This window comes from Hoplias malabaricus, chromosome X1, assembly GCF_029633855.1.
Source record: "Hoplias malabaricus isolate fHopMal1 chromosome X1, fHopMal1.hap1, whole genome shotgun sequence".
Lineage (NCBI taxonomy): Eukaryota > Metazoa > Chordata > Actinopteri > Characiformes > Erythrinidae > Hoplias > Hoplias malabaricus.
The window spans coordinates 17,772,339-17,787,578 of NC_089818.1; the positions used below are offsets into that span (position 1 = coordinate 17,772,339).

Consider the following 15,240-nt stretch of genomic DNA (forward strand, 5'->3'; position numbering starts at 1 on the left):
TGACGTCCATTTTGAAATGTATATTACACAAATGTATAACACAGCTCCTTGTTCAGACGTTGGTAATCTCCCGTCTTGACTATTGCAACGCCCTCCTGGCAGGTCTTCCGGCCTGTGCTGTGAGACCACTACAGATGATCCAGAATGCTGCAGCACGCCTGGTCTTCAACCAGCCTAAAAGAGCACACGTCACGCCCCTATTAGTTGAGCTGCATTGGCTACCCTTAGCTGCTCGCATCAAATATAAATCACTAATGATGGCCTTCAGAGTATTCACTGGCTCTGCTCCCATCGACCTCAATAGACTCTTAAAACCACGTTAGCGCCCGCCCTCTCCGTTCCTTCCAAACACAATCAGAGCAACAGAAACCCTCTCCGCATTCAAGAAATCCTTGAAGACCCAGCTCTTCCGAGAGTATCTCTTACACTGAAAGTCTTTCTTTAATGCACTTATTACGTCCTGGCATTTTGCACTCAATGTAAGGTACTTTGTATAAATTGTGCTGTAGTTTGAATGTTAGATCCTCTTTTGTAAGTCGCTTTGGATAAAAGCGTCTGCCAAATGCATAAATGTAAATATGGAAACAAAATCTCAGAAAATACTTTTGAAAGGAATTTTATTTAAAAAAATAAAACGAAGATTTTGAAAACTAAACATACACAAAAAGATAAACAGTGACAACATGCACAGATCCAGCTGTAGGGTTACAGCTGTGAAACATCTGTTTGTAAGACTCTTCTCTGAGAAGGACGGTTCAAGTTGAGTAACAGTAACTGAATTATGATTAAAGAGTGTAACCCTGAAGTCTGTTTTTCAACAGAAATTATAAAAAGTGCCGTTATATCGCACACATGATTATTCTCAGAGGGTGATTTTGCCACCGCAGTTTCCCACCGTTTCCCCCTTACTGTAGCCACAGCATGTTTGTATGCAAAGTTGGCTTCTCAGTTTCGCACTGGGTCTCACCCAGAAGTAATATAACATGGGTCTCACCCAAAAAGACTTGAGCAAAAGGCTTTAAGTGAAAGACTTTCATGACATTATCCATTGATGGAAAACTAAAGAAGCAAAACTTTGGGCACAACCATGTACTTGGGAAAAGAATCCTATAATTACATGAACCTGAAATGTGTTATATAATATTTTCCCAGTTTGTAGACACTCCTTATCATTATAATAACTGTTAAAAGACTACCTGACTTTGCTAATGCTCATGTGACAGAATGCACATGAAAATTTCCAAAATCTACTCCAAAGCCTTCCTAGAAATACGAGCAAATCTATTTAATACTCTTCATTTTGGACAAAAATGAGTGTCCACGAACAATTGGTCATAGATTGTGCCCCAGCTCTTAGAGCTCCTGGAGACAGGATGTGTTAGTAAATGTGAGAGAGACTCTATGGTTGCTCTGAGTTTCATTTTTAATGCCTGTTCTAAGCTGAGCTGGCTGTGTAATGTATACACTCAGATAAGCCACTGATGGTCTTCAAAAGAGCTGTGTGCATGCTCCCCACCAGAGTCTGATTGGGTGCAGGACACAGATGTACACACGCAAGAAAACATGAGCAGCATCCACACACGGTTCTTTAATTTATCTAAGCATAAGCGTGTAATACAGTGTGTGGACATTCGTCATATTTTCTTGTGCTTGCAGTGTGATTACACATATTAATAGCATTATATTCTTAAAAGATACATTTCAAAGAGAAAGGAAACGTGTGCAAAATTAGGACATAATTAATAGACATTCAGCTTGGGTTAACAAACTACAGTAAACAGACATAGTGTCATTATATTAGTCCAGCTGAAATATTGTCGTTAAAGCAACATATATCATAAAACTAAGCCTGCCATTAGGCATGGGTTGTGGGGAAGTGGTGTTTGAAATGTCACTGAATGCAAAACAAGGGTGCACTAGGCACTTTTGTGTGAAGTGAAACCACAAGCAGTCAACACTAGTTATGTGAAAGCTTCCTACTTCTGCTATATTAAGAAGCAGTGACCAGTATCGCCTCCGTCAAACAGAACTGTAATTGATGATGTCTGTAAGTGTGAAATCTTGACAAGAAGCACATCACAGTGTCAGTTAAAGCGCATAGTACGGGAAATTGCATTCAAATGCTACTGGCTCATTCTCAGCTGATATTCATAACAGTGCCATTGTGTATAAAACCTACTAACTATATCAACATACAATTACACAATCGTTTAAAAAAGAATACACAGTGATAGAGCCTTTTTAAATTCTGTAAATCAGACCGTAAAATGGGAATTAAAGATGTGGCAACGTTACATTTGGAAATATCTGGATGAGGAAAGAAGGAAAAACAGCAGGTTTTCTGTTTTCTTGAAAATGCTCTACACACATGCGGTGGGTCATCTATGCTCACACTCACTGAGCTGGGTTAAATGGGGGGAGGGGGCAGAGGAGGAAATCCACTGTTGACTTGAAAGCGAGTCTCCTCTGAAATCCCATACTGCTCCAGTGGGTCCTATCATGAAGGAGCAAATATAAAAAGACAAAAAAGGTAAAGTGTTGTAATATGATCCAAAGCATCAGAAGGTAAATGTAATTCTGTACATTCCAGAGCCAATTCTAAGCTATTTTATTAACATTTAATTCTATATTCACTGATTTATTTGGATCAAATTCATTCATTCATTCATTCATTCATTATCTGTAACCCTTATCCAGTTCAGGGTCACGGTGGGTCCAGAGCCTACCTGGAATCATTGGGCACAAGGCAGGAATACACCCTGGAGGAGGCGCCAGTCCTTCACAGGGCAACACAGACACACATTCACACCTACGGAGACTTTTGAGTCACCAATCCACCTACCAATGTGTGTTTTTGGACTGTGGGAGGAAACCGGAGCACCTGGAGGAAACCCACGCTGACACGGGGAGAACACACCAAACTCTTCACAGACAGTCACCCGGAGCGGGAATCAAAGCCACAACCTCCAGGTCCCTGGAGCTGTGTGACTGCAACACTACTTATTAAAAACATGGGGCAAATTATGCTTCCTCCTCTGAATTAAGGAATGTGGCCTTTACCTTCCCAGTGAGTCGATGGATCTCAGAACGATAGAAGATGAGGTTTTTGCGCATAAATTCATAGCTGCAAAAAAAAAAAAATATATTAAATTGGAATGGGAATATGATTGCTTTGCATTTTAATAATGCGACGTATAAAGCATTACGGTACCAACCTAGCTTTGTTGATTGCATCAACCCACTCGAGGCAGTGCTCTTTAGAGTCGCATTCAAACAGGTATTTCCTCTCGGCCTCTTCTAGAAAAGCTAACAGAATTAAACACAGTGTACATATGCGTATGTGGTCAATAGTTTCATGTTTATCTTGCTGCAGCGTTTCAATGATAAAGGTTTATCTGATTAGCCTAAAAGAGGAAGTGGAGAATTCAAGGTGGCTTTTTATACACTCGATGACACAGTGCAGTCTGCCATGTAAAGCACTAAAGCTAATTAACGGGTAATTCCACTGATTATTCGATATGTCTGCAGAATTTTGGACAACCCAAAACGTGACCATCTGCTGTGATCCTTACGGGGGTTCTTTGCTACTCGAACCATTCTGCTTTAAAAGATTACACTTGTGTCTTCATCCATGCAGAGTCATATCCGCTGTGGTTGTTCTAAACCTGTCAATTATTGCCCAATACACTGTTGTTTAATGTGTCAGTGCCTTTGAAGACATTGTTTCACATGAAGTTACCTGTAACTGAAATGTGTTTGTGACATGTATCAAAGGCAGCAATAAATCATGACATTGCCAGGAAACTGATATGCTAATATTCGCCAGCCAGGATTATTACAACCATTGAAGGTGACGGAGTCATAAATCTGATTACTCTGTCTATTTCTAGTCAGACGTAATATAAATCTAACTCACAATTGTACAGAACATTAACCGGGCCCAACACATTGCTGCAGCCCACACTACATGAGTGCATCTGACCAGGTTTACACACAGGAAAACGAGGAATGTCATGCAGTAAAGGATAGCTCTACGCTGCCTTCAAATTCAGCCAAACAGAGTAATCTAGAGCACACAGGATTTTATACAAACATTCGATTCAGACATAACTCAGAGCCTTCGTCTCTTGGAATAGTGCCTCAGTAGACAACACTTGTGATGCATCAGACACAAATATAGATAGAAATATCAGTGTCCTCTGTGGAATTACCCTTTAATATGCGCCCTATGGGATTTGTTATGAAATAAACCATTGTTGATGCTGAGTGGGTCATGAGGCTCACCGATGGAGAAAACAGTATCATCTTCTCTCTCGACACGGCACTCCTCCAGCAGCAGCGCTCCAATTGGCTGCAAATATGCACAAAAGCAAGCATTGGTATATAACTGTTCAAACAATCATGTTACAGCAACTCGTGCATACTTCAGCTAAATATTACAAACAAAATGATTAAGAACACGCAACATTTTATATTTTTAAGACTTGTATTCAATTCCATTTTATCACAGGACAGAACCACCACAGAGTCTGTATTGTTTGTGTAGAGGATCATTTTCATTTCTGCAATGACACTAATTACAGCAGTGCTGCTTGTGTTTTTAAACACTGTGTCTCTTCCTCTGCCATTATTACACACACCGCCCTTGTTGGTCCATATTGTAGATGTAAAGTTAGAGACTAGCTCAGTTTTTGCTTTTTTGATGATCATCATCTAGTCTTAAATTAATGGTCACAGGACGTTGCTGGCTGGATATTTTTGGCTGGTGGACTATTCTAATCCACTGAGGTGCTTAACATCTACAGCAGCACTGCTGTGTCTGAACCACTCGTACCAGCACAACACACACACTGCCACCTTGTCAACATCACTACATCACTGCTCTGTGAAGGTCCTTTGGGGGTCCTGACCATTGAAGAACAGGGTGAAAGGGGGTTATTAATGTAAGCAGTGCAACCTACAGGCTACAGTCTGTGGAACTACTAATGCTACAAATTTGGGCGGTGGGGCTTATTAAAAGGACATACAATCAGGGACAGGGTTTTTAAACACAAAACTATGTGTTACCTGTTTTCTTAATGCTGTAAGGGCAAGGAGAGGTTTTTTGTTTGAACTTAAGGGATATTCTGTTCTCTATGGGTCTGTAGTGTTTGACCTATTGATAAAAACACTGAGAGAAAAGCATTCCCACCTCCTCCTCATCTGTGCGAAAGTAAAACAGGAAATTCACTATGAGCTTCACCAGTCTCCTCTTCATGACTGCCAGGGGAAAAGAAGAGTTGACAGTTTGCCTCAGACAAAGCAGGCTCTAAACAATCCTGTATGTGTCTAGTTTGAGTGATAAATAGCGGTGTATTGATGTTGATACGGGTCTTACCGTCTCCTTTCTTGGGTCCCTTCATCCCCATCTCCGCAGCTCTCTCTGAGGGCTGCCGACTCAGGAACACCAGCTCTTTCTCATTAAAGCGCATTTTAAAATCCGCTTTATAACAACACTCGCCTTCTGAAAGTGTTCTAGCTCTCTGTGTGAGTTATTATTACCGTCACCATTCTTAATACACTGAAGATGGGATGGTTAAAATGGACCTCCTATTCTACCTCGGCACTATTTTATCAATAAGTTAAAAATAAAAGACACTCCATTAAGGTATTTTACACTGCTTTCATAATCGGTTTGTTTCTCCTGCTTTCTAAATAAAAACAAACAAACAAACAAACAACTAAAGAACAGTAATTAAAACCTTGAATCCTTCACGTTACTGCTCCACTGTTACCTCTGTTAACGCTCTGTACCTCAGTACAGCACTGAATACACACTGCCACTAGGCAGTCGAACCAGGAGGACTTTCAAAATAAAAGCCGCTTCGAAAAACACAACAACACGAAAATCAAATAAAAAATAGGTACTAGAATAAAATAGGAACTGTATTAAAAAAACACATCTGGAAATGTATAGAAATACAAATATATATATTAAAATATTGTCATTGTTTTATTAATGCCTAGTGCTATATATTTAATATTTAGATAACGTTAAACATTTTGCATTCCCTTTAATTATAAAGTTATTAATAAAAAATATATATTAAGTGATAAGTAAAGGGTTATGAGTGAGATATATTATATTATTATTATTATTAGTGCATATTCGTACCAAAAACTTTAACAGGAAAACGAATGTATTGAGCGCATGCGCAGGGCGGCAGTGGCGGTGGTAAACGCGTGAGGAGGACGTTAAGGTAACAAAACACAACCGATAAATGAACCCATTTTTACATAATATTTAATTGTTTCTGTAACGCTGATAATGGCGGACACGTCCAATGTTTAAATATGGGGTTCTAAATGTGTTTAACCGGAGTCTAACTTTGGGAATTAGCTGCTGCGGTTGAATGAATTGTGTCTATTTTAGCTGCTGAGCTAATGTTAGCCAAACCAATCACCGCTACATCGTTTATGTAGCACTGTGTCAGAGTTAGACTTCAACAGAAATGTGCTTAATTTGAAATTATAACTCATAACCTTTTTAGCTACTAAAAATAATAATAAAAAAAAAACATCAGAAAACTGCTTAAGTGTTTAGGAGTTTTGTGTGCATATCAACCATAATATTAATATTTTCTAAAAGTTTACAAACAGTAGAAAGGTATTTCAGTGAATATTTACACTTACCAGTGCACTCTTCGATGTTTTGGAGTTTTAACAGTATTAGTCACATATAACTAGATGAACAAAAAACAACTATCATTTCCCCGACGTGTCCAGACCACCTTAAACCCAAACTTATGTAGAGAGAACCTTTCCTTTAAAGAGGTAATAGTAGGACTAGCTTTTGCGACAATCAGGTGGCATAGTAATAAAGAACAGAAGTACATTTAGAAAGGATAATAGTTTGTTGCTCACTGCATTACACTACTAAAAGTTATTATGAATTTGTTTACAGCAATCACAATTTAAGCAAAACCATTCTATATATTGTGTATTTTTTTTCTCTTTCAGAATTGAATTAATAAATAAGGAATGTCACAATAATTCAGAATGTAACGCTTTAACTCAAATATCTGTCGTTTATAACAGGTCAGCTTCGCATTTGGATATTTAGGGAGTGCCACTGAGTCCTCTGGATTGTGAAGATGGATTTCCAACACAGAGCCGGTGGTAAAACCGGCAGCGGAGGGGTAGCCTCTGCCTCGGAGAGCAACCGTGACCGGCGAGAACGTTTACGGCAGCTGGCTCTGGAAACAATAGACATCAACAAGGATCCATACTTCATGAAAAACCACTTGGGTTCATATGAATGCAAACTGTGTCTCACACTTCACAATAACGAGGTAAGATGAAAGTAGTGCCATTATGCAAGTACCGTTGCTTAGCAGCCCACTACTATATGCATTTATTTTTAACCAAGTTAAGGTGAATGTGTTTTTTTTTTAATATACTTTATCATAAGACACACAATTATTGAAATATCCAGCAAAAGAAATGCGCTGTATCTTGGCCTGCTTCTTACTAATATAAATATTAATTTGAATGTAGTCTCTTTCTCATATTAATTCAATTGTTTCTTCTTCAGGGGAGTTATCTTGCCCATACACAGGGAAAGAAGCATCAGACTAACTTGTAAGTGTACAAAACACACCCGGTTTCTGAATAGTACCTTCTATGAATTCTTAACTTACTCAAAAGTTTACTCACAGTTGTCTTTTGTTCTTTTAATCAGAGCAAGACGAGCAGCGAAAGAAGCAAAAGAGGCCCCTGCCCAACCAGCCCCTGAAAAAGTTAAAGTTGAAGTCAAAAAATTTGTAAAGATCGGGCGACCAGGTTACAAAGGTACAAGCCCAGTGTGCTGTAATAAGCTGAATATGGTGTGATTTTGGTTGGTGTAAATAGATATTGGTGATTTATTCCTTTTTTAATTATTCACAGTAACAAAACAGAGGGACCCAGAAACTGGTCAACAAAGCCTTCTTTTCCAGGTAACACAATCAACACCAAGTCTGCCTTAATTCCCCGTTAAATTAAGCGTTTATAATAAAGCTGAAAACAAAATTGAAGGTACTTGCCCCTGATGCTGTAATCTGTGTACCTCAGATTGATTATCCTGAGATTGCAGAAGGTATTGGACCTAGACATCGCTTCATGTCTGCGTATGAGCAGCGTATTGAGCCTCCAGACCGTCGCTGGCAGTATCTGCTCTTGGCAGCAGAGCCATATGAAACAATAGCATTTAAGGTATTGGACTTACACGTATCCTTTTGCATTTGTTTGGGTGCTGTTTAGATCTACAGCTCTTCTGCACTGATCATTATTGCAGTTTGAAAGAGCACACAGCAGTCCTTTTATTTCTAAAAATAACTGTCTTCTCACACTGCCAGGTTCCAAGCAGAGAGATAGACAAATCAGAAAGTCGCTTCTGGACGCACTGGAACAGGGAAACGAAACAAGTAAGAGCCTAAGGGAGACTCTGATTTCATGTTGAGGGTTACACTGGCTGCACCAACACTGTAAGCCAACTGAGAAACATTTTATATTGTTTATTTGGGCAATGTGTTTGTCCTGGTAATAAAAATGTACAATTAGATCTGGATACATTTAAATGTACATTCATTTTATAAAAATTCATTTGTTTTTAAGTTGTGAATTAGAAGAATAAAATTAGGTCATTCTCCTCAATGCATTAATCCTACAATTCCCAAACATTTTGAGCGGTTTACACCAAACAGACATTCATGTTCTGCCACCCTAAACCTTTGGGTCTAGGCATCATGAAATGTTGACACAGTGTTAAGTGTAATGTTAGCAACAGAGCTAAAAACTGATTTTCCTTTCTGTTCCAGTTTTTTCTGCAGTTCCACTTTAAGATGGAGAAGCTCATGCAGCAGCCCAGTGGGCAGCCACCCCCTGTTGGTGTGAAGCGTCCTCCTCCTCTGATGACTGGCCTCGGACCTTGTCCTCCCAGTGAATCTGTGCCTCCTCCACCTCCTGGAGGCATTCCAGGCATGCCCCCGTTGCCCCCTAATGCCCCTGCGCCTCCACAGATGAGCCAAAACCCTGGCATGCCGCCTCCCGGCACACTTCCACCCCACCTGAGACCACCGATGCCTGCCGAAGGAATGTCCCTCAGCAACTGAAGTCAACAATGAAGATGGGGTTTTTTTTTGACATTGGAATTGATATGTTCAGTGATCTGAGGATATTTTACAAACCAATTTCATTTTGTACATAGAGGAGGTACATGATGTCATGGTTATTAATATTTTTGTAATGTTTTACAGCCTTTCTTGTAAGGAATTTATTTGATGGTCACATGTCAATTTGACGGGCGATGGTCACTTGCTTTAGCACCTGCCTGTATTTTATTATAAATGTTTCAAAAGGACATGGTTGTTTTTCTTTTAGTAAGATCAGGGAAGCAAACAATATTTTTCTCTGTTATAATCAACTGTGTCCTGCAGGTGCAGCAGAGAGAGAGGGTGTTAAAACACTTAAGTGGTCCAGTAAATTCCACCAGTTTTAGTCTAGTTTTCCCCACACAAATCCAGATATGACTTCATTTTAACTGTATACCTTCTTTTGCAAGGGTAGCACAGCCTATACGTACCATAACATCAAGTTTTGTTTTAGTTGTTTTTTTTTTTCTATTAAAATCTAAAACATCAAATGATTTTTGTTTATGAAAGTGTGTGTTGTTTTATAAAAATGGTCTGTTAATTTAAAGTAGCATTTCCTTGTTCCTGCCACTTTTGTGGATGTCACTTATGATTACAAGATGAAAATTTGTTTCATATAAAGTATCTGTCAGGTGGAAATTAAAATTTTAATTACATGCCAGTTACGTTGAAATGCAGTTACCTACATTCCAACACAAGGTGTCCTTTTTGATGTGAAAATGAAAGATTTATGAGGAAAAAGCTTATCTGTTGACACTAACGACATTTCTGCCACGTAGTACTGAAAAAGTTTATTTCAAACAAAACAACAAACATTTGAAAGAAAGGCTTGAAATATGCTACAGTATATTCCAATGCATTCTGAATAGATGTACAGTGGAACCTCTACTAACGAACTTAACAAGATGCGAACCGGGCATTTGAATATTTTTTGCCTCCACCAACGAACCATGACTCTAGAAACGAACCCGAGCCGGCAGCTGGAAATGGCCACTGAACCCAATAGGAGAGTCTCCCAGCGCGCCCAGACTTGACTGAGCTTTTAAGATTAGCAAATTGTAGTTTTAGCAATTTAGCATTAGTGTAAATAGCAGAGGTTATTCCACCCACCTCCCGTCATACAGCCAGTGCCTTTGTTACTCCTCCAGCCAGTTGTCACGTCTCCAAGGTAGCGATATGTAACCACTTAAAACTTTTTTTATTACTGTTACCACTATTTCTTTTTTTATTTTTAGTAATTCTACATGTATTTTTTTTTTTTACTAATTTGAGAGTTTTGTAAACATATCAGTTCAAAACGGGTGTCTTTCTGGGTGGGGGCTGGAACGCATTAATTGCTTTTCCATTATTTTAAATGGGGACAATTGACTCGAGAAACGAACTTCTCTACTTACGAACCAGGTCACGGAATGGATCAAGTTCGTAGGCAGAGGTTCCACTGTATTCCCAAAAACACATGTATTGCCATGTGATCTGTTTAAATTGTTCATTTTTCAAATAACCAAGATTGTGGCAAACTCTCAGTCCTCTGAGAAACAACAAAAGAAGGAAGGCAAGAAATCGAATAACGCCACCTGGCCAATAACACCAAACAAACAAAAAGACTACAGGGAAATAAGGTTTTCAAGGCTGGGGTAAAACTAAGTAATTTTCAGTGCACAATCATGGTTTAGTCTCGCTGTAAATCTCAACTAAAATGTGTCTAAGAGGTAAATCTTACCAACACTGAAATTTCTGGTGTGATGTAAAGTCAATTAGAATGGCTTTAATGTTAAATGGTGCAGTGACATGTAGTGAAAGGTAGGTAGGTTTCAAAACAAAGCGACTTAAAATTTCAGTTTTAAACTGGTGTTAAACCCCACATTGCATCTTTAGCACAAAAATATAGATGCTTTGTTTAGCCGAGTAACAGCCATTCCTGAGAGACTCATAGCACCTGTCATAGCCATCACATTATAATGGGATAAAATTCCTCTTAACATATTACTATATGATATTAATAGTTAAGCTATATAACATTTCCATAGCCTTTTCATGACAAATGACAAACACAAACATCATTAATGGCTTTCCCGTAAGTGTCAGTAGGAATAAGCCTTTATAGACTGTTAAAGATAGTTATTGTGAAAAGCTGATGCATGTGTGATATCACCTTATAAACAATGATAATGTGTTACAAAACGTTCCCTCTAATTTCCAGGCTTTCATTGGCATTCCACCTCTTTGCTGCTGGTTTATATATTACAGCACCTTGCCTTTGATCACTTTCTTTTCACCCCTGCATCTTTTTTCTTGTTCTCCTTTGACCTCTTCTGTATCTTTTCTTTTTCCTCCTCCTTCTCAACCTCGTGCTCCTCTTCCTCCAGCTTCTTCTGTTTGAGTCTCCTCTCCATCTCTCTTCGTCCTTTCACACTTTCTTTCTTCTCTTCATTGTTCCGTCTGCCCTTTTCTCTCCGAGCTTTAAATCTATCATCTCTACCCTTCAGCAGGTTTCTTTTGGGGATGGCCTTGTGTCTGAGGCCTTTGAAAGATTTCTCTTGATTTGTCTTCCTTGATTTGCCACGTCTGCTTTCTTCTTCATCATCGTCACTGACCCACCAGAAAAATGTGTCCCACAGCGAGGCCTCGGACTGAAAAACAAAAAAAGATAATCAATTTTGTGTACACACCCATATCTACGCTGTAGTTTTCACAAAAACAAATTTGTGTACTAACATTTGTGTATTAATATAGAAAGCATATTTACATCATTTTTCTCAGTATCCCCCACCAACCTATAGCAAACATACTGTGACAGATAAGAATTCTGGTGGTGCTCCTGACCTGAGGAGGTGGTAACCAGGCCTTCCTGGCCGCAGTGTGTCTCATGTTAAGCACCGTTCCTACAGTATCTACCTCAGTTACATCCTTATGACCTCGTACAACCTCTGAGGGAAAGAGCAGAAATCTTAACACTTAAACATGCCATAGAACTGATTACTTAAAGATCCTTATGCTGTCCAATGAAAAACATGCATCTTTAAAAAGAGTAACTTTACAGGAGAAGAATAAAAACGTTTCTTTCAATGGAAATCAGTGTAAAAAGATTGTATTCCAAGTAACTTTGGAGTCTATTGGTCCATACATCATAAAATGAATATGAAAGTCAGCTGCTGTGTTCAAATGAGGCAGTAAACTAAAAGTCAACATTTTTCTAAATTATTTCACAGACTTTCAATATTTAATCAGAACTTATTAATTTATTATACAGAATGTACATAAATGTTTCAGATATTCAGACCTGGTAACTGGAAAGCAGAAAAATCAACAAACTAGCCCTCCAGGTGTACTGCCTTACAGGACCATAACAAAACAATACAATACACCACAATAAAGTAGATGCACTGACCATTTAGTCGTTGGCAGCCTGAGGTAATGACCAGGATGGTGATGGCTATGAAGAGGCAGCGGTTAAGTGTCACTCCCTCCCATGGCACCTCAATCTGGGACACATTCTGATGGGGCAAGCCTTTCCGCAGTGATGCTGTGATAGAAGATGAAGTAGAGTATTGCTAATAATAAGTTTGCTATATCAATTATTATAGAGATGAATATAATATTTTGTCTGTAACTTTATCAGGTTCAACATTGTAGACTTAAGGCATTTATACTCCCTCTGCGTACGGAAACCGCCACTGCCCACATACTTCCTTTCGTCAGCTCCGTTGACATGGTTGTTGAGCAACACATCCATTAAAGGGCAGTTTGGAGTAAAAATCAAACATGGCAATGGCAGAGGAGCTTATAGTTCTATATTTAATTAAAAAACAACAAAAAGGCAGAGTTCTAAACGGCAGTGGTCTGTGAGGATGACGGACATTCGATAACTTGGTTTGCATGAGAACTCACACAGTGCGCCTGTGAGTGAGGCAGAGCGATTAGCATCACTATTAGCAACTTGCACTGCCCCCACGGTCTCCAGTGGTGTGCTCCGTCCCGTCTGCATCCGTAAGTTTTCCGAAAACATGCAAATTATGTACGAAATGAACGCAGAGTACGGACAGAAGGCTCCTTAACGTTGAGCATAAATGAACCTTTACTGTGTGTAAAATGCTATGACAGTGTTGAGCTGCTAGGGAGCAATGAGGACATATGAGCTGTGCATAGATAGGTTCATACTACACTTTAAAATGACTGGAGTATTCTTTCAGTCATTGAATATGCAGTTAAATCATAAATATGAACATTATACCCTAGAAACACCTACTGTCTCTTGAGAAGGGCGTCTCTTGGGGTACGGACATTGGGACTTGCTGAACGATTGTTGCTTCCTATAAATCATTAAAAATGATTAACACTCACATACACTTACAAACTTCACTCTTATGATATTACAAATAATTAGAGTGCACAGACAGCTATAAAGAGTCAAATTGCCAATATATGTTTTTTATGATATAAATGCAAATATTGTGACATCAAACCTCACCTCTCTTAATCTTCTTTGAGCATACACCTCTGCATAACAAGAGATGTTACACCTTAGTGATATGATAGTACACAAAACAAAAAATAATCTGTACAAGTGTGCAATACAATTTTAGAAAAAGGTCCATATTTAAGTATCTCCTGTAGAGGATGTTTTCACAAATTTCACTTAAATTCAAAAAAACGTTATTTGACCAGAGGTGGCCAAACAAATGAGCGTAAACTGTACAAGGTGGAGTGAGGGACAGAGCTGACTGTAAGGTATTGTGCTAACTGAAGCTAAAATCTGTGGTGTTTATGAAAGATAACTGTTATGCTAGCTAAAGCTAGACTTTGTCATGCTAGGTTAAGCTAGTTTTTTTTTTTTTTTTTTTTTTGAAACTTGAGTTTGTTTTGTTAGCTGGTGTCCTGTTACCATTGCTGTGTGACTATGCTTCAGTATGTCACTAATGTTGGTCATGACCAGTCTAGTTTAAAATTAGAAACAGGTGCTTTCAGGTCCTGAAATGTCACCACTGCTGTAAACCTTCAGTATTTTTAACCAATAGCTTCCTTTTATTCTTCTTGAATATGATTTTTTTTTAAAAAATCATTGTTGTAGTACAATATCTAGTATAATTCCATCAATTAACAAAATATTAGGAAATATTTTGTAATATACTTCAGAATATGTCCAGAAATTAAATACATTTCACATCTTGTGGTATTCCACAAATTCTAATGTATAAGAAATCAGATTTTCAGAACAACTGAGATTGAGATGGTCTTTTCTGTCTATGTCTTCCCTCAAGACAACTACACAGGTTTCCTTCCAAAAAAAAAATAAAAAATAAAGATGGCTGATTGACATTTTGAAGACTGGTGTCAAAGAGGTGCACCTGTACCTGTCCGGCAAGAATGTCTGTGAAGTTTCTGGGGAGGAACATCCTGAACTGACGTCCCAAGCTCCTCATCAAATGTCTCAAATGTACTCTCGTCCATCCTGCCCCAGACATGTAAAAAGAAGTTGTTGTCTTCTGCATTAGTCAGCTAGGAATAAAGAAATCTAATGGTCTGCCTTCAGTTATTCCCTCAAAGACTTTTGTGCTTATAGTTAGAGTCATATTCCTCGTTCCTTCCTACCTTCGATACACAAGAAACTGAAGATTTTCTTAAAACCGGTCTTAAACCCTTGATCTATTATTGTGGCAAAGTAGGAGGCAAGCAGTTATGTTTTACAGCATATTTATTAATTTTTGTTATATTGTGGAAGAAGTGACTTTTTAATTGTCGCCACCTCAAAACACACAATGTATTTAGCCGTTAAATGACCCATTTAATGGAAAACGTAGTTTGACATAACGTGTAAACACTGATATAGAGACTGACATAATCCAGTCAGACCTCGGGGGAAAAAAAATAAAATTCAAGGAAAATCTAAATATCAACCTGTCCTTTAATGCTCCAATTAAATCTTTACAATTTTAGAATAATTCACACAGTATCAGGAGAAACGTGACTATAACAAGTGAATGGATCAGGCATGAGCAGCCAAACAGGGTTTAGGGAAATGTCAAGTCAAGTCTGATGCAATGTTAGCTCAATACCCCATGCTATTGTATCA

General features: G+C 38.5%; 3 protein-coding genes across 3 annotated transcripts; 1 reads left to right on the plus strand and 2 right to left on the minus strand.

The window, feature by feature from the left end:
- Positions 1–668: 668 nt before the first annotated feature.
- On the minus strand, positions 669–5,902 carry LOC136675854 (pleckstrin homology domain-containing family J member 1). Its single transcript, XM_066652632.1, has 6 exons — positions 5,378–5,902; positions 5,192–5,259; positions 4,285–4,351; positions 3,216–3,306; positions 3,061–3,124; positions 669–2,494 (listed from the first exon to the last, which is right to left on the minus strand). Exons 1-6 carry the CDS (start codon positions 5,469–5,471, stop codon positions 2,408–2,410), a joined length of 471 nt encoding a protein of 156 aa, XP_066508729.1. The 5' UTR covers positions 5,472–5,902; the 3' UTR covers positions 669–2,407.
- Positions 5,903–6,163: 261 nt separating this feature from the next.
- LOC136675782 (splicing factor 3A subunit 2-like) lies at positions 6,164–9,778 on the plus strand. The gene is made up of 8 exons (XM_066652531.1): positions 6,164–6,239; positions 7,078–7,331; positions 7,574–7,620; positions 7,721–7,830; positions 7,927–7,976; positions 8,092–8,232; positions 8,376–8,444; positions 8,838–9,778. Exons 2-8 carry the CDS (start codon positions 7,134–7,136, stop codon positions 9,129–9,131), a joined length of 909 nt encoding a protein of 302 aa, XP_066508628.1. The 5' UTR covers positions 6,164–6,239; positions 7,078–7,133; the 3' UTR covers positions 9,132–9,778.
- A 1,653-nt stretch (positions 9,779–11,431) lies between these two features.
- Positions 11,432–14,618, minus strand: LOC136675474 (uncharacterized). Its single transcript, XM_066652023.1, has 6 exons — positions 14,522–14,618; positions 13,639–13,667; positions 13,417–13,480; positions 12,559–12,693; positions 11,994–12,097; positions 11,432–11,800 (listed from the first exon to the last, which is right to left on the minus strand). The coding sequence occupies exons 1-6, from the start codon at positions 14,616–14,618 to the stop codon at positions 11,432–11,434; spliced, it is 798 nt and encodes a 265-aa protein (XP_066508120.1).
- Between the last annotated feature and the right edge of the window lie 622 nt (positions 14,619–15,240).